The 18,703-nt window shown below is 40.1% G+C and overlaps 1 protein-coding gene across 1 annotated transcript in view; it reads right to left on the bottom strand.

Moving 5' to 3' along the window:
- Positions 1-18,703, bottom strand: part of LOC111659714 (E3 ubiquitin-protein ligase SMURF2-like) — a 62,331-nt gene that overhangs the window by 22,130 nt on the left and 21,498 nt on the right. Inside the window, exons 2-7 of the mRNA XM_023412725.2 lie at positions 14,762-14,800; positions 12,818-12,926; positions 7,667-7,800; positions 3,270-3,335; positions 1,943-2,027; positions 1,607-1,690 (exon numbers count right to left, since the gene is read on the bottom strand). Of these exons, the coding sequence (XP_023268493.1) occupies positions 1,607-1,690; positions 1,943-2,027; positions 3,270-3,335; positions 7,667-7,800; positions 12,818-12,926; positions 14,762-14,800 (517 nt within the window). The remainder of the gene's footprint in view (positions 1-1,606; positions 1,691-1,942; positions 2,028-3,269; positions 3,336-7,666; positions 7,801-12,817; positions 12,927-14,761; positions 14,801-18,703) is intronic.

Genomic DNA, 18,703 nt, shown 5'->3' on the forward strand with positions numbered 1-18,703 from the left:
TGATTATGGTGAATGTATGTGACTGTCTACCACATTTCTATCCACTTGCAGGAACCTGGGTGTTACTGTGTGTTAAAGGTGTTCTGGGGGTTAAGTCTTAGGTGTAGCAGATTTAATTCTTCTGGTGATGTCTAGACGTAAACACTAGTGAAGTGTAATTATTGGAAAACAGCTTGTGTCATCAGTCCTCAAGGGGAAAATGTATTTCATGGTTATGGTTAAGATTTAAGTGATATGGATGATTATGGGTTGCATAAGAACAGACAAAGTCCTCATAGACTAAGGTAGAATCTTAAAATGTGCTTGTGTGCTACAGAACAGCAGGACTTCTAAAGCAGATTTGTACTAAGCAGACACAAACACAGGCATGTTGGCTTACTGACACTTTCTGTGTGTGTTTGTGTGTGTAGCATGTCTGACTGTCCGGAGTTACTGACGCCTTGGCTATCTAAAACCTTGGACCCTTGTCTGTCAACCCTCAGCCAACCTGCCCCCCCCCCCCTCCACACACTCTTCCTCCCTTCCATTTCCTCTGTTTCCACGCTCATTTAATTCCCACCTCTGTCTCCTATTTCCCTTGTGCTTTCTTCATGTTCTACCACTTTTCCCAATCTGAGCCAGTCTTCCCTACTCCTCCAAAGTGTCTTCTCATAGCTCATGGTCCAGATTTGTCTTCAGTCAGGAGCAGTGACAAAAGCCAGTGATGAATAGTGTTTGGTAAAAACAAATGGTTGCAATCCAAAACTATCTGCATAAGGAAAAACAAATTCTGGAGGACGGACATACAGTTTTATAATATTCCCTTTCGTTATTTGGTAGGTTAATATGCAATGTACTTGCCGACCTAATTACCATACAGCTCTTTCTCCACTTCACTCACCTTATCATCTTGTTCATTAACCCTTTCTCTTCAGTCACTCTGTCATTTCTTCCTCCTACATAATCCCTAACTGCTCATCTTCATTCTTAACATCATCTTTTCCACCTCCCTCTGTGACCTACCACTTAACCTTTTCCTCACCATTTCCCGTCTGCTGTACCTCGTTCTGCTATGCTGCCTGGGGGGAGGGCTTGTGGTAAGAGTGGGTGAGGCTGTGTAGAACTACTGTTTTTTGGGTTTTTTCTGCATAGTACCCTAACGGCTCCACTGATATGGGCCAAGTAGGAAGGCGACAGTTGTTCTTGCAGGAACAGGGGCCAAGTAAAACCTGGCTGCCCGACTGGCTGGCTAGTTTATTTAGGTGTGTGTGTGTGTGTGTGTGTGTGTGTGTGTGTGTGTGTGTGTGTTGCAGTGGGGTGGGGGGGCTAAGGAAACTGACAGCAATTCATCCATTACCGACAGACTGTTATTGTTGTGAGTGGAGCTGAGTGGAAGTCTTTTTTCTGAAAAGGGAAGTGGAGGAAAGTAGAACCGCTTAAACAGACCCCCCCCCCCCGCTTTTTTGTAAAAGGTCAAGTTTGTTGTGGTTTACAATAGTATGATACTGCTGAGCTAAAGGCAGGAAGTAGAATATTTGGAAAGCTCCCATTTTAACATGGCTCACTTTTATAAAATTCTACATCATTGAAGTCATAGAAGGGGATGTGTGCATATGTGTAGACGTACCTGGTAGGTCTCTCCCATTGTGTAGTACGTGTGATGTGATTCAGGTACTGTATCCTTCCAGAAGCTGTCCTCCTCTCTTCCCAGCTGTTTCATGACATATTAAAACAAACAGGGCAGATGCATAATACTTGTTATAAAGCAATATCACAAATGGAAACGAAGCAAAAGAAACACTTTTGTCCATGTTGGAGAATCATCGATGGGCATACAATTTAATCTTCTAAATCTGTCAGTTTTTTTAAAAACACATCAAGGATTAAAATATATAAAAGATTAAACAACACATCAAATAATTTATTAAAAAACTTAGAAAGAAAAAACTGGAATAATTCTGACCCATCAGGCAAATCATTGTCGAACAGACGACTGCAGTCCACCACTGGCCCTCCTGTCCCGATGCGATCCCTGGACTGAAGACTTACTACACAGTTAACAAAGACAAAGAAGATCATAGATCAATAACATTTTCTACCAATAGAGCTTAGATAAGGATGACCAATATTCACTGTATTAAGTGCCTATGGCACGTGGATTCCAGTTCCACTGATGCTTTTATACATTTGTCTTGCTTATATTCTCCATGTTCCCTTTTCTCTTCTGACATCAATGTAGAGAAAAGCAAAAATCAGAAAAAAAACTCATAGGTAACAGATATTAAATGTATCCCTGTGTTTTCATATTATAAAACCATAGAAAAAACAAAAAATTCTCTCTGTGGTTGAGTGGTTAGGTAATGAACTGAGTCAGAGTATTGAGACAGGCTATGCAGTCTGGGTCAAGTTGTGTTTTGTAATGTTTAAATAATACAATGGACTGAGACATGCAGAGTTGCATTTGACACAAACATTGGTTCAACATTTACTTTCAAAATATCCAATACTGAAAATTGTTTGGTATCTGAATATTCCAACTTATGTACAGTTAATTGAGGACGATTTTGCTATTTGCAATAACAGAACTCTCTGTTCATATTTTGTATTGAGACATCTAAAAGGAGTTGTTCCAGCAGTATCTTTTAGCTGTTAATTACTTCAGTGTTAACAGACAATGTAACTGAAAGTATCCACTGGAACGTCTGATTACAATACTGCCACTGTGGTTTTATTCAATGCAGAATTCACACACATCTTCATACAGTATAGTGCAACTGATGTTGACAGATGGTTTGAAAGGGGAGTCAAGGAAGCCATCTATGTAAAAGTGGAGAGGCCATCGCTAAACAGGGGAGGGGGCCTGCGACACCATCTATCCCCCATCTACAATGTCGCCCTTTCATCGGTACCCAGGAGAGTCAACAACATAACCTCAGACGACTCTCAACGATCGTCATCCACCAGGGGCTCACCTGACCCTAACGACTGTCGTTCACACGGGATAACAACAGGGTCACCTGACCCTAACGACGGTCGTCCACATGAGACCACAACAATGGTCAGGTGAAACCAGTACTTTCACAGGTACTTTGGTGGACCCACCCACAAGAGGTTAAATACCTGGGTCCTACTCCACTTTCTTGGTCAGACAAGTGCGGACTAGAGAGACCAATACATGAGAACTGATGAAGCCGCTTGGATAAGAGGCGAAACGTCTTCCACAGACAAATACAAGTCCAGTTGCCTTCGATTTAATTTGAGAAAGAGATAACTGATGTTGAATTTCTTACCTACTATCTGCCCTCTCACAGTGTCATTGTCATTGGGGCCCAGTTTATTCAGGTCCAGTCTCTGATCTGCAGGGAAAAAAAATAAAAACAAAACAGAAACCATAGATTTAACATCTGTCCATCTGTACTACCATGACCACGTTCAGGCACTAAGATGCTGTCTGTCTTTAGATATTTACACTAAGTGACTGAGTGTTCAGATCAAAAACATTGTTGTCCCACACAGTCGCACAACTCAGAGGAAGGTGTATTGATAAACAGGCTTCTATTGCGTACTATAGGGGTATACTTTAGTGTTAAGTATTTTGAATGTCTAATTTATCTATAAAGGACATTTATATGTATTCAATAGTGCTGCAACTTATGAAAGGAGGTTGATTAGTTCAGAAAGTCCAGCAGTGTCTTTACCAACAGGGACCAAATTGCCTAGTGCTGGAAAGCTTTTGGAGCCTTTATTTTGTTCATCACTATTGTCAAGCTAAGATAAACTGATTTATTGAAAATTGACCAATGCATAACTTAGTTGGGATATACTAACATAGCCAGTCAAAACTGTAATATAATAAATTAAATCTCCATGATATTGTGACTTTAAAATGTTAAAGAATAAGAAAAAAAAAACACACTCTACTCTGCAGAAGAAACACCTCTGCAGCTTTTCCATTTTAGTGTGAAAAGATTTAAATATAGAGACACCAAATGTCATAAAATTTCTTAGCAATCTTGTTGTTGTTTCTGGAAAAGTAAGAACTCATTGTCTGCTCAGCACATGATAGCACTGCCAGACACAGACAGCATAGGAACATAACCCAGGAAGACTCTGAACAAGATCCAGACACAGATACACTGCAGTCTCTTTCTCACACACACGCGCGCACACACACACACACACACAAACACACACACACACACACACACACACACACACACACACACACCCCGCAGGGAGATTTGTGCATGGCAGTCAAGCTGACCAGCACAGGGACCGGGACTGACATCAATTGGTGCCCATTAACAATGCAAACTGTGTGTTTGTGTGTCTGCTGGATAAGAGTGCTGCAGGGCTGTAGGTTTACTTAAACATGGAAAACTAAAATGTATTCAAACATAAGACTGAGTGTGAGTGTAGGAGAGAGGGGTGAGGAAGGGAAATATGCAGAAGAGGCAGAAAAAGGCAGAGTGAGTGTGAGTGAGAGAAAGGGAGATAAAGAGATGCCCCAGTTCTCCATGAGCTAATACTAAAACCAACGTCAGACAGGATTTGTCATGCCTTTGTTATGGCTTGCCTGTATGATGTTGTATCCACATGAAATAGTATGTCTGTTTGTATGTATAGGCTAAGCTGATCGCAAAAAACCTGTAACTTGTTTCAAGACTTGTGTGTGTTTGTGTGTGTGCATCTGTTCTGGATATGTGTCTAGACTAAACAGTGATGGTCTAAGCCTTTCATGGCTAGAATACTAAGCAGATTTTTCTCTTAAATAGGAGAGGAGAGGTCCTCAAGTCCTCACCACACCATGCAATTCCTCAGAGCTATCATAAGTGAGTGTTACAATGAACTAAGTACATAAATGTGTGTTAATATGTGCATGTGTAGTCACATGAGCCCAGTGTGTTTAATCCTTGGTTCTTGTGTACATGTCTGTGCACATATGTAAAAAGTGTAGTATCAGCAGTATCCCAGCCAGCAAATGAGTAAATATATTTCACCATTACATCAACACTATAAATACTACAAACAAGTAAACAACAGGGTTCAAAGCGAGGCAGACTAACATGTGTAGTCAGTCAAGTCATTTTGAAAAACTGGTGGTAATGCGTTTGTGGGTTCAGAAGTGGGGCAGACGACTTAGAGATTTGTGTCTGCCATGCTACAGGAAGTGGAGCTCACTGTAGACCGTCTTCTAGTAAACTTGACAATCATGGCGGATCCCATTTTGGTTTGCAAAAGTGTGTGTGGGTGTGTGTGTGCAGGAGTGAAACAGCTTACAGAGTTTGTGTTTGCATTGGATGACCAAGTGAGCTATGTGTATGAATGTGCCCTCTAGGAACCAGGGCAATTCCAGTAAAGTCTTTTGTGTATGAGTTGGTTTTATGTTTGTGTCTGTGTGTGCATCATGGTTAGACCACAGACTGGGCACTGTTCAAGTGTCTGCATCACACAGGACAAGGACAAAGGGATAAAGCAAGCACTGGTGTCTTGTCATACATCATGTCTCCCTGTCCACTTCCTGTGGGTATGATAAAGTATAATTTCTGCCATGTTTACTGTACAGTAAGTGGCTGGTCTGGAGCCTAACCGGAGCCTATACTGCCTGTTTCTGCTAGTTGTGGGTAAGTCTAGGGGCAAATCATGTAGCACCCACCCAGTGGAGTAAAAGTATGGCAACAGGCTTCAGTGGCCATCAAGGTCCCTTTTGTGGCAATACTGATGCTGTTGTGGTTCTTGGTGAATTAGGGGGTGAATTTTATGAGCCAAGAATGTCATTTAGGAGCAAACAAAAAGGGTGCTGGAAACTATTCTGAACTCCATGTGAAGTATTAAGCTTGACAGTTGGAGGCTGTTTTATCTGGGCCAACCAAACTACAACTGTCTACATTCATGGAAGTATCCAACTATGCAGTTTGGCTTAAAAAAAGCTTCCAACAAATGGTAATTATATTCAGACAGACAACTTCTAAAGTGGTTGTGGGGCATGACTATGTGGAACGGATGAATGGAAATAGGGAAAAGGCCGGATGCATAAAAAAAGGGGGAAATGTAACTGTGTGGTGGTTCTAGCAGATATCTGACTGTGTGTTCAAGACAGTCAGGCCAGGAAGATGGATTGAAGCAAAGGAGGAGAAGGAATGTTAATTTGACAGTATGGACTACAGTTAAATGTACATGACCTTGTTCAAACTTGGCATTAAAATCTGTCTTGGTTGATCAGATCACAAGTGGACAGCTTTAAGTACAAGTGTAAACACACCCAAGACACATTAGGACACATTTGAATCAGACCACAGGGACCAGATTCTGATCACATATGGCCACATTCTTTTAGAAGTGTGAACACAAATGCATCTTGGGCCGCATTAAAGGATCGCCTACTCAAATGATGTCCTTTGCCACGGTCTAATTAGTCCTGCTACAGTTTCATAATGAACTGAAAATATTTTACTATTTCAAATGGCTAAAACCATATTTCATTGTAGAGTTGTGCGCAGTGTAATTATTCACTCTGTCCCTCCTTGCCCCGCTCACTCACTTACTCACTCTCTCTCACACACACACACACACACACACACACACACACACACACACACACACACAGGCTTAAAACAACATTTTTCATGTTTATTTGCAAGCAAGGAAGTGAGATCTGATCACAAGTGGTCACTCAAAACACATGTGGAGACAAATTCTAATGCCAGGTGTGAATTGATGTACTTAGAGCTGTCCACATGTGATCTGATCACCGAATTAGTACGTTATTGGCAGGTCTGAACTGGGCCAAAGTGTAAGTATCGACTGACTGGTACTGCCATAAGGCAGACAGGGCTAACAAGCATCTGGCCATGTGGACTGCACAGAGAAAATCAGTTGGAAATTAAAGGGCATCTTGTGTGAAACAGTGACAATAACTATATCAGCAGGACTAGGCCTATACCTTCAAGAATAAAAGCTATTTGTTTCCTTGACAGAAAGTTGTATAGCTCTAAAATGAATTGTGGCAATCGATTAGCTCCCAGATGTCTACAGCAGGCAATATTTCTGATATGTGTTGCCTACATGACTTGCTTGTGTACTGTGGCAATAAATCTTACAGCAATGAATGGCTGGCATGGGAGCAGCAGCAGGCTACAAGCTGGAGAAGCAACAGCAGCACTGTTGAAAGAGTGAAACATGTAGCAGCAGGCTAGCTAGCTATCACACAGCCACAGCCAGATAAAACGGATGCACAGGAAAGACACCCTGGTCCCCGGACAAAACGTTTGTCTGTTGGAGACAATAGGTCTGACCAACACATTTGTCTATCTAACTACGTGTGCTAAGTACAGGATGTTCTGTATGTGCATACACCAAATCAAAATCAAAACAACTTTATTGTCTGCATTTGTTCACAACAAATAAATTCCTCTTCACCTTTCATGACAATCAACATCAGATATTACAACATAGAAAAAACTAAACAAAAACAAAAAAAGAGAGATGATAACATGGTTCACCCAACCACTGGATGGAGCCTCCCCATCACCTTTCACTAACAAGCCAGACTGGCACCTCCGGGTAAAGGCTACAGTAAACATGCAGAGGGAGCATGAGGAGACCACACATCTTGACCTTTTTTCAGTGATTGTTCAAAGACATTGAGTCTGCACTTACACAAACACAAACATAAACAGGTACTTACAGCCAGTGTCTTTCAGCCTGTTGATGGCACTGGACAAGAGGCGGACACAGCCCAGGAAACCTGCACCCTGCTTTTTGTGGATCTTCTTGTGGTTCCATACACTGATGGTGATGGAGTCTGCCTTTCCAATATATCTGACGGGGCAAGAGAGGGAGTGAAAAAAGTCAATAAGACAGAAAAGAGGACTGATGGCAAAGTGAAACGTAGCTTGCAGTACTGTTATTATGCATATAATTTCAAATGATCCAGTGAGACATGGTGTATGCCTGTGCGCATATTGCAGGAGGGCTCAGACCTCTAAGAACTATTTTTTTTAATCAATTGACAGGAAATGAAACTTGGAAATGAAATTAACTCATAAGCTAAAACAAACTTGTACTCAAAAAAGTTTCCAATACATTAACACACGCTGAGTAAAAATAAACAAAAAATCTTAAACCTCTATTTTGCATGTCTTATTAGCTACTTCTCCCTGACAGCATGAGAACAATGCACACAGTGTTTGCAGTGTAAACTTTCAGACTGTGTAATGAGGCAGATTAGTTGATTTTAAAGTAACTTCTGTGTATGTGCTTGTTTGTCTGCAGATTTAGCACAGCTGAGACCAGTCTAGTCTTGGTTGAAGAACAGAGGAAGTCTCCGTGATGTACTCCACCGCTTTCTTGACTTCTTGCAGTAAATACACAGTTCGAGTTCAACATTCAAATGCACAATCGTACAGTCATTGACACACACATAATTACAGCCTAGCAGTTGGCTCTGATGCAACGCTCTATATTATATCACCTGCAAAGAGTGGGGGTTTCCCTACTGAATACATCAAAATGTATAGGTTTAGTATTTAAGCCAAATCACAGAAGTTGGCAAATCATTGTGCTGAAATTGAATTACAACCTGTGTGGGTTGTGCATCTTGTGTGTCCAGTGATTTAGTTTCTAGTTACAGTCTGAAAATCTGATCAGGATGGAGAGTGGCTGCGTTGCAATCTTGGCACGTTCTCTTTGTCTCTCTAGGCAGATGCTGATCTGTTTTGTTGCACATGTTGATTAGTATTATGTTGATATGACCATTTAACACTATTTGATGACAAATAAAGAAAAACACACTGATTTCTGCCATGATAGCTTAAATCTTCTCCTCCAATAAGGTGAGTTAATTAAAAGCTTATTTAGTCTTATTTAATCTTAGTATATACTTTGATTAGACCAATATTAACTAAGCTCATCCTTGATTAGGAAGTTCTTCTTATCTTGGAACAACAAATGTACTAAGCACTGTACTATTATGTTTCAATGTGTTTCACTGCATTTTGTGTGCTGTGATGCCACTCAAATCATCTCTCTGTGGACGTTATAGTCTTCTAAGTTTAATGTGTTCCTGCTTTCACACAGTGTTGTTGTGAGGTTAAAATGTAAGTGTGATGCAGAGGTGTGAAGCAAAAAAAAAAAAAGGAGAACTGAAATAGCAGTGACAATGACAAGAGAACAGGTAGACCAATATGTTATTTCCTCAATCAAAACCGCAGAGCCTAACAGTGTTAGGACAGTGCCATTATATAGCATTGCAGGTACTAAGGTAAAAGTACAGTAACCTTTCAGCAATGATTAAAATCTGGACACAGTATAACTACAGACTGAAGTGAATGTGACTCCCCGTCTTCTGTAGATGGTTGTTGGCAAATAGGACTGCTGTCTGCACATGTGATAACGTCTCATCTGCTAGATGACAACAAAGATATTAAAAAATAAAATACTCCTTAAGGATTATCCTGCATATTATGTCAAATGTATGGAGAACCATTAAAGTAAGTCTCACACACACACACACACACACACACACACACACACACACACACACACACACACACACACACACACACACACACACACACACACACACACACACACACACACACACAACTAGGTGGTTACAGCAGCAACAAAAATAAGGGTAAGCATTCCTAATCCTAAAGACAACAGCACTGGAGGGGAAAAAATTCTTGGGCCATATTCAGATTAGCTTTCCAGACCTGCAAGATTTCCCCCAGCTTTCTTTTGCCAGGGAACATACATTACAATGGGAAATTTAAAATATTATTTCTTTCCAGATTGGATATATTTTATATTAATATTGGACAGCCTTCAGTTGTTAACATCTATAAAGAAAAAAATAAATCAGAGTGGAGATTCTACAGCTCTGGCTTGTCCATATCAAGTACCTTGATCTGATTTATGTAGCTTGAGTTGATGCCAAAGCATTCTTCCTTACTTCCCTCAAAACTTACTGTTAACATACTCTTACATTCACCCAGTACCTCAGTTTAGTTCTCTTCTTCCACTTTTGGACATACGCTTTCACAGACTTTCGTTGCCTCTCAAAATGGAAAATTGGAGGGATTTAATCAAAAACATCACTTACAGAGTACAATAAGTTCTGGGTGCAATGCAGGCACATGTGGCATAAGCGCCTATTGAAGTTGGCTGAACCTTTGCTGTCATTCACAGACAAAGACAAAATACTATATACTATACAATCAAAACTATTCCAAGTTCTAAACATAAAGACATTTGCTTTCCATTAACACTGACTTCCATGTCAGCCCGTACTTTAACTGTGCCAACTCACTGCAGACAGGAATGAAGCAGAGAGAAATCTTCCCCAGCTTAAACCACTAATCAAAAAGTGAGTAACCCCATACATTGATTGGTAAACTGGGGGTGGGAATGTATGCCATAAAGAAGTACAAGGCTTGTAGTAGGTAGGATGTGATAAAGAGTCAATACGGCAACTACTGTCAATGTATTTTTAACGTGGATGGCCGCAAGGACAGTAAAAACTCACTGTAGCCGTGCTATTGGCATGTTCAGCATTTCTGGGGGAAAAAGACAAATAAAAACAAATCTTGCTCAGGCAGGATGTGTGAAGACTGGTAAGGTAACACAGGCTCTCATGAGGGAACAGGGTTTGTACAGCACATGTACAGCAGTTAATATAGAGTGAAAGCTGAGGGAGCAACTAAAGCAATATGAGGGGTTGTACTGAAAAGGCAGAAAACTGAGGGCAAAACATGAGGAGGAAACCTGCCAAAACCAGACCTACATACTACTATGAGTTCATGAACTTTCAACACTTAGAAATGTTTTCGATAAATTTGGCTTGGTCAATGTACCCTCAAACATCTTCTGCCATCAACTGTAGTATTTTTGTAAGGTATTTATGATGCGCAGTATAGGGCAACAAAGCCCCTGGAAGTATTAGTGTCATGTGGGAAAAGACCCCACCTCCTAAAGCTGGCGGCTCAAGACAGGGGGTGTGGTGAGCTGGCAATCTGCCAAGCCCACACTCCCATCTGCTTTCTGTGGCATGTTAGCCATTTCCTGAACCAGAGGAAGAGGCCAGGGTCGCTGGCGGGGAACACACTTCTCCGAGAGGGTGGGGATTCAGTAGGGGGAAGAGAATTATGTAAAAGAGGGAGGGGATCTGAGGTTGATGTTGACAGGCGAGAAGAAGCATTGCAAAACAGGTGTGTGTTTGAAAATGAAAGTGTGTGACCACAAAGACTGTAGTTACATGCAATTTATAAAGACACAAGCACAGTCACATGTGTATTTTAAAACATACTGCATACATTCCTCCACAACTGTAGAAGAAGGAGGATTATAATTAGGACTGATAAAAATTCATTTCACAATCAATTAATCTACTTGTTATTTTATCACTGAATTTTTAAGCCTATAAAATGTCAGGAAATAGTGAAAAAAGTCCATCTCCAGGTTCCAAGGTAACAACTTCATACGTCTTGTTTTTTCTGACCAACAGTCCAAAACCAGATATCCAGTTTACTACCACAAAAGACTCAGAAAACCAGGTAAGATTCACATTTGAGAAGAACTGGAACTGGAACACTGAGTCTTTGCAATTTTTGCTTCAAAAATTCCTCTTCAGATTTATTGATCATCAAACATTGTTGCCTATTCATCATCTGTTGAACGACCATCTTGGCAGCTCTAATTATAGTATCATATTTGCTGCCTTTTTTCCTGAATGATTGGCCAAGATATCTACTGTCATACATATTTTCACCTTGTCACTATTCACTTTCCTTCTTTTGTAATTCTTCATTTGCCATTCCTTTCATGGTTCTTTCTCTTTGACTCTTTACATCTGGCTTCCTTTTCCCTCGATCCTTCCCCTCTTTCCACCGCTTCCTTCCATCTCTCACCACAACATAAGCTCAGTTGCCAGTGGGTCCTTTGGGTCCTGTGGGGTGATCACTCCTTGTAACAGCCTGTCGACACAGACCTCAGTACAGGGAACATCCACACCACACAGCCTCAGTGAAATAATGAAGTATATAGTTTAATACAGGCACTTGTGGAGTGTAATGCTCATCCTGCTCTAGCCATTTTGGGTTCTGAGGTCAGTGGACAATATAATGACCACATTTTGCTTTAACTCTACAATAGCCTGCAAGTATGAGAACCTTTTGCCACATGTATCCCTTCTGGTTTCTTTGACCACTGCATTATTAATAGATTTTATCTGAAATGCAAATGATTTGCATTTACATTTCTGAGACTGAAAGAGAAGGGAGAGCTTCCTTGATAGAAACAAAAAGTCTCAAGAGGCATAAGTGACTCACCCTGAAAGAGATTACAAAAATAAAGTAGCTCTCTGAATTAGTGTGATAGTTATACAAATTAATTGTTCAGGAGTGCAAAATGCACGCTCCATTACCCAAAATAGGCAGAGTCTGTTATTTGAGAATTCATATCAGTACGAGTTGTGTTTTCCACCAGAAAACTCCTGGTATGGAATGTCTAAAATCTCAATCATGTTCACATGTAAAGCGTCTCCAAGGTTTAAAGACGGGTGTTTCTACACACAGAAACAAATCTACATTCCTGAAACACTTGTCATGGCAGTTGCACACAGAGACATACTAGAGGGCAAAACCAGAATACAACACTTCTGAGACAACTATTGTTTCTGTATCAAGGTGGTGCTTACTCTGCACAAACACACACACACACACACACACACACACACACACACACACACACACACACACACACTATCTGTTTCTTAATGAGGCATAAGTGGCATACAGCAACATGGCACAACTACTCCATAGCACTCCTGCTGACTTACAGATCATAATGTTGATTCCACTTTGGGTCCAGCGTATTTCTCACAGTATCTGTAGAGTGGCATTGTCCTGAACCGTCCACCACCACTTTGGCAAAGGGATCTGGCAGCCCTGTAAAAGTAGACGGCGACAAGTGAAGTGGTTTTGTTTAGCATGTGTACAAACTTAGTAAAATCACCAATAGCCCTTAAATGGAGGAAACAATGTTTGTGACATGTTCAACTGCTTTTCTGACCCATTTATGAGATTGCAGTCACAAGTTTATCTCTGGTAGTCACCATTAATAGAGAATTGAGTTGGTAACTGTATTTGCATACACTTAACTCGCAACCATAAAATTACACACAATTTCTTTACTTATAAGTACCTATTAAAGTTACTTTTCAGTTCTCCCTGCAAGCTCTCTTGCTTTTTTAAGACTAATGGGAGAGTCTGTTAAACGCTGTCAAACATTAAATTTGATTTACATCTCTAACAGAAAAATGTATTATTGACCAAAGCCAAGTGGTGCCTGACCTGAATTCATCTCAGGTTGGGATGAAAACTTGGTCAATGGTCCATTCAGTCTGACTGTAGACGCACATTTTACTGTGTCAGCCTGAGAGCGGCGTGAACGCTAGAAAGAAAACTACTGGTCTAATGAAACAAGCATCTTGTTTTGTGGACTTTGGTTTTTTGTCAATGTAACTAACATTATCAAAGCTTATTTCAGGACAGGCTGGTTAAACAGGTTGGTCATATATAAGAGTATTTTTCAAACCCCTCGTACTTTATCTGATTATTTGAAAAATAGGAATATAAGTTATCTAAACATGAGAAGCGAGTACTGTTAAGAAAATGTTCTCCTTTATAAATCCTTTGTGTGAAACATTTACACAGCAAAGAGAGGGAGTCTTTCACAGTATCTTTTCAGGTGGAAATCAGGTAAGTGATTCTTCTTAGTGTGTTTATCTAGAATTTTCTTTTGTTGATGCGTGTGGCTGAGCATGTGTGTATGTGTATTTCAAATGTGTCAGAGTATACACCTCCTGGCACCGATACTTCACACAAGTCAAACCTGTTCAGTCACCCTTATTCTGTCCTGGGACTTCCCTGTCTGTGGTTGTGTGCTTTTGTGTGTTAGTGCGTGTTAGACAGAAATGAACCACCTATTGTCTGTATCCATGACTTCCAGGTTAATGGAGAACCAACCCACTGGGTAAACACCCTGCTACTGTTGCAATTAAGTACTTTTACCATGGCCATAACAGGCAATTAAGGTAAATGATATGAGTTGGAAAAAGGTATCCTTTTGTGAAACTGTCTCATCAGAGGATCTAAATAATACATCACCTCTGACATTAATGCTAGCGGCAGAGAATGGCCGTCTGGTCTGATAACCTAAACAGAGATTGATGAAAAGGCCTAAAGCTAAACATTATTAACTGTAAATAAGTAACCACAGAGAAACTAAGTACAAGCTCATCCCTCCAATACTCACTAAGTGTCTTCTCTATATTCGCATTAGCTTGTGATCTAATAGAAAGCTTATAAAATTGATGATTTTAAGTAGTTATGACATTTCTAAAACAAAATGCAAATCAGAGTTTAAAATGTCTTCTTGTCTTTAAAATGAAATTTGCATGTATTCTCTTGTAATTGCCATTTGGTCATGGGCTGGACTAAATAAAGTGTCATTTCAGTCCAGTTCTATTAAAGCCTTTTTAATTAAGTCTAGTGCTTCCGTGCCAGTGGACCTGGTATCTATTACCAGAAGTTAGGTTAGCGGTGGGTCCCTGTGCGTGCCAGGCCTCCTGCTGTGTATAACAGACAGACAGCTCCTAAGGGACTTCATTTACAGCATGGCTTCAAAAGCCAGCAAGCTGCCACTGCTGACAAAGCCCATTCTAATGCACAGGGGGGGAATGGGACAAGAATAGCAACACGTAAAAATAGGCTTTACTTACGGAAGAAGTCTTTCTTTGCCAGGTTCTTTGCACAAAGGACTGGAAGAGAAGAAATGCAGAGAGATGTTAATGACAGGTTAAATATTAGATGTGTAAGAATTAAAAAAAAAAAAAAGGCCACACACTGTTCACAAAAAGACTTTGGAGGTCATCAAATATACAAATAATATTTACTCTAGAAAATTATACAGTATTTCAAATGAAAGAAAACAAAAGAAGAGCACTTCAAGAGTATGTGACATTACATCTTCCTTTATTCTTAAGTTTCTATTTACATTAAACACATCAGTGGCAGCAAATGTGTTTCACTCATCATCAGTGTCATGCAGCATGTTACTGCATCATTTCCTTTCTGTCTGCTTATATAGCTGTTTTGTGCTTTCTTGACTCCTCACTTCCTTCTTCATTACAATATCTCAAAAATATTCCTCTGTTTTAATATTATTTTACAATTACATTTGTAATGTGTAAATATCAGCCAACATTTTGATTAGGCTAACTGTTTCTCTCTGGTAATATCTCCAGTAAAAGCCCAACTAGAGATTTCATTATTTATCACTATCTCTCTTAGCTGTAAAATTTGACGCAGTTCCTTTCGCTAATTACTTCTGTCTTTTTGCAAACATACTGGTTTGTCTTTCCTCGCTGCCCCATTACAGGCCAGGAGACCAGTTTTGAGGGTTTCTCCTTGTAAAATATTGAGTAGACAAGCACCGTTTTCTGTATGAAGCAAGTCCCTGGGAGTATGCATCACAGACAACATACAATGGCTTTCAGCAGAGACAGAGAAAGAAAGACAGCAAGTCTGTGTTTGAGTTTGTTCTGCTCTTGTCTTTTTTATTTCCCTCCCCAAATGTCTCCCTCATGGTGTGTTGTAGGGCCTAGGTGAACTGAAGCAGACTAGTGCTTTCTTTGGAGCTGGCTAGACAATCCTGTGACAGTTATGGAGCGAGACAAAGTAGGCCAAGCATCAACATTCAAGAGCAATGGTAGAGAAAACTCACACAATGAATATAACAAAAACAACAGTGACCTTAAGACACGAGAAAGGGAGTTTAATAAGCATTGTGGACTGTCAGCAGACTGACCAAGGGTCTAATCACTTGTTTGTCAGTGAGCTAGAGGTGGTACTAAGCTCTAAGCAAAGAGACAGAAAAAAGGGGTCAAGAAAAACTCACACAAACTGTTCAATCTTTCTGCAAGTGCTTCCACCCATCCATCCATTTTCTATAATCACTACTTTCCATTAATGGTCATGAGCCGGTACTTCCAATTGATTATTATCACAGGTACATGTGACCGCTTTCTTTTCCAACCATATCATGGCCATAGACATCAGGCAAATGAGTACCTGCCTTATTCGATATTCGATAGATGTTAAACAAAAGATGTAGATCCTCTGCAGTTGCCTACGCAGCTCAATGGGCTGTAAAGGGATATTACATCAGCCTGAAAATTGGAAATCAAGATGTACATCCTTGACATGCATTAGCCTTATTTAGACATAAGATAAGGGCTATGAATATTCTATGTAACAGAAAGTCACTGAGCTCAATCAACTTTTTGTCCATCATGACACAGGCATAATGTAGTCTGACTAGCTTCATATAAGTAATATATTATGAGTAAAATGCATTCACTACTTCATTCTGCAAAACACTAGCCTCGTTATTAATTTAAAAATCATGTCAGCAAACAGAAAACAGGTTACGTTAGCCCACAATGTAACAAAAAACATGGCTGGAATCTCAACTATGTGTCCTAGAAAGACAATTCATAACAAAACCTCTTTGTCGTATCAGAGTGGAGATGTCACAAGAACCAATCAGTCCCAAGTCAATGCCAAATATCTGAGAGCAGTACTTGTTTTTCTACAGTACCGTAGGTGTTGTAGGTAGTGGAGATGTGATTCTTCCAGGACCGACAAGGGCAGTATAGTAAACCTACAAGCATTCTAGTGTGACGTCCAGTAAACAATAATAACAATGTGTGGAATGGCAATATCAAGTGCGGGACTTCTGGAATAAAAAAAAAAAAAAAAAACACTCCAAGACTGGTGTATGGAGATATTTTGTATTTGACGTAGATCATCTGGGACATGTTTTGGACAACCAAAAGCCACTAAGCAAATGGTGCCACAGAGCATTTCAAATGAAAGAAGGAAACAGACCATAAGCGTGTTTAGGCTAACATAGCGAGAGCTTATAACGTGAGCTGGGTGCTCACAACATTATCAGCTACAGTCATTTCTGTTCAGCCTGTCACAATATAAAATTGTATTTTAAATAAATATTTTCACACAACGTGTCTGTCAGCTTGTTAGTCAATTTAAACTACTGCTTGCACACTAACTAAGTGGAAGTGTGTGCATGCGCATGTATGTGTGCGTGCGTGCAGGCACTGTTGTTTTCTGTGTTCTGCTGTGGTGTCACATTTGGTATTGAGAATCGTTTAGTTGGTATAGGTACTGACAACCAAATTTCTGGTATCGTGACATTCCTATATCAGAGGCTTTGTTATTATCGCATCTTTCAAGCACATGAAGCAAAAACAGTGTTGTGTTGGGCACATCATGTACATAGCTTACACAACAGATCACGTCAAAGTGTGTGATTCTGTCACGAAGGAGAAACAAGCAACACTTTCATAAAATATATGGACAGGTCTGGGAAACCAACCTCACATTACACCCATTCAATGTGGAGACCTTGACAGTGACCAAAATGACACAGTCAGACACATCAGACAGAATCACAACATGGGAACAGACGATCTCAACAGAAACCAAATTACACTGACTGGGCCAACTGAATGAACACTAACCATCAGCTTGTCAGGGGAAATTACACTGCCAAAGCCGACAGTATGGGCACAGGCCAAATCAGAGGCAGCCAGAAAAACCTCCTGTGGGACTAAACGGACACCATGTTGTTGGCAGACAGGAGAAAAACAGGAGAAACAGAGTCCTGAAATCTTGGCGGAACATTTGTGGGCAGAGAATCTCAGAAACAAAATCAGCCACCAAAGTTTAAATAGGTCATTTTCCTTAGCCTAAACACACCTTTTTTGTACACATGGATTCCAGGGTATAATAGTATCAGATGTTTAGTGATAACAAAATGTTGTGATTGAGTAAATCTGAGCTCATTCTGTGAAACTGGGTGACAAAGAGCATGGCTTTAATTCATTTCTGATATAAACTGCAATAACCAGAGGCTCCAGGAAATGACAAACTGCTCCTAAATCAGTGTATTTATGGTTGATTTCCTGACATTACTCACACTGAGAAACCTGAATCCCACAGTATGACATTTAGCATACTTGACAAAGGCCTTAATTTTTTGGAGACTAAACAGGGATTGGCTTGAGAGTAGAATGATATTATCATGAGAATATTAAATTCAGATAAGATTTTAACTCTAGCCAACTATATTTCTTTGTTCAACTCTATGGCAACGGAATATGCTCAGTCTTGTCTCAAAAAAGCCTAAATTACTAGCCTCATATTCAGACTTAACCTCTATGCCATCTCACTTCATTCAAAAGAGTCAATGAGCAAACTGAGGATGTGGACGGTAATTTAGAGGTAAAAGAAACCCTGACTATTAAACAATCCCAATACTTCTGATAAATGTACAGTTGATGCGCTGTGGATGCTCACCACACTCAAGAGCCAACACTGGTAAGTAGCCACCATGCTGAACTGAATGTACTTGGCTCTCTGGTTACCAAACTATGCTAATGAAGATTAAGGGATTAACCTGCACACTGCTCCACTGTCTCAGCCACAATTACCACAGAGAGAAAAGCCTCTCTCATTGTTATCAATTGCCTCTCACCAACTGTGCTGCCAGGCACAGCAGGCTGCTGCTACTGATGATGATGAATAGATTCATAAATTACACAATGAAGCAGTAATGACAAAGTTCTAGATAAAAACAA

This window comes from Seriola lalandi, unplaced genomic scaffold, assembly GCF_002814215.2.
Source record: "Seriola lalandi dorsalis isolate HSWRI2012SDOR001 ecotype SW California unplaced genomic scaffold, Sedor1 jcf7180002054486, whole genome shotgun sequence".
Classification (NCBI taxonomy): domain Eukaryota; kingdom Metazoa; phylum Chordata; class Actinopteri; order Carangiformes; family Carangidae; genus Seriola; species Seriola lalandi.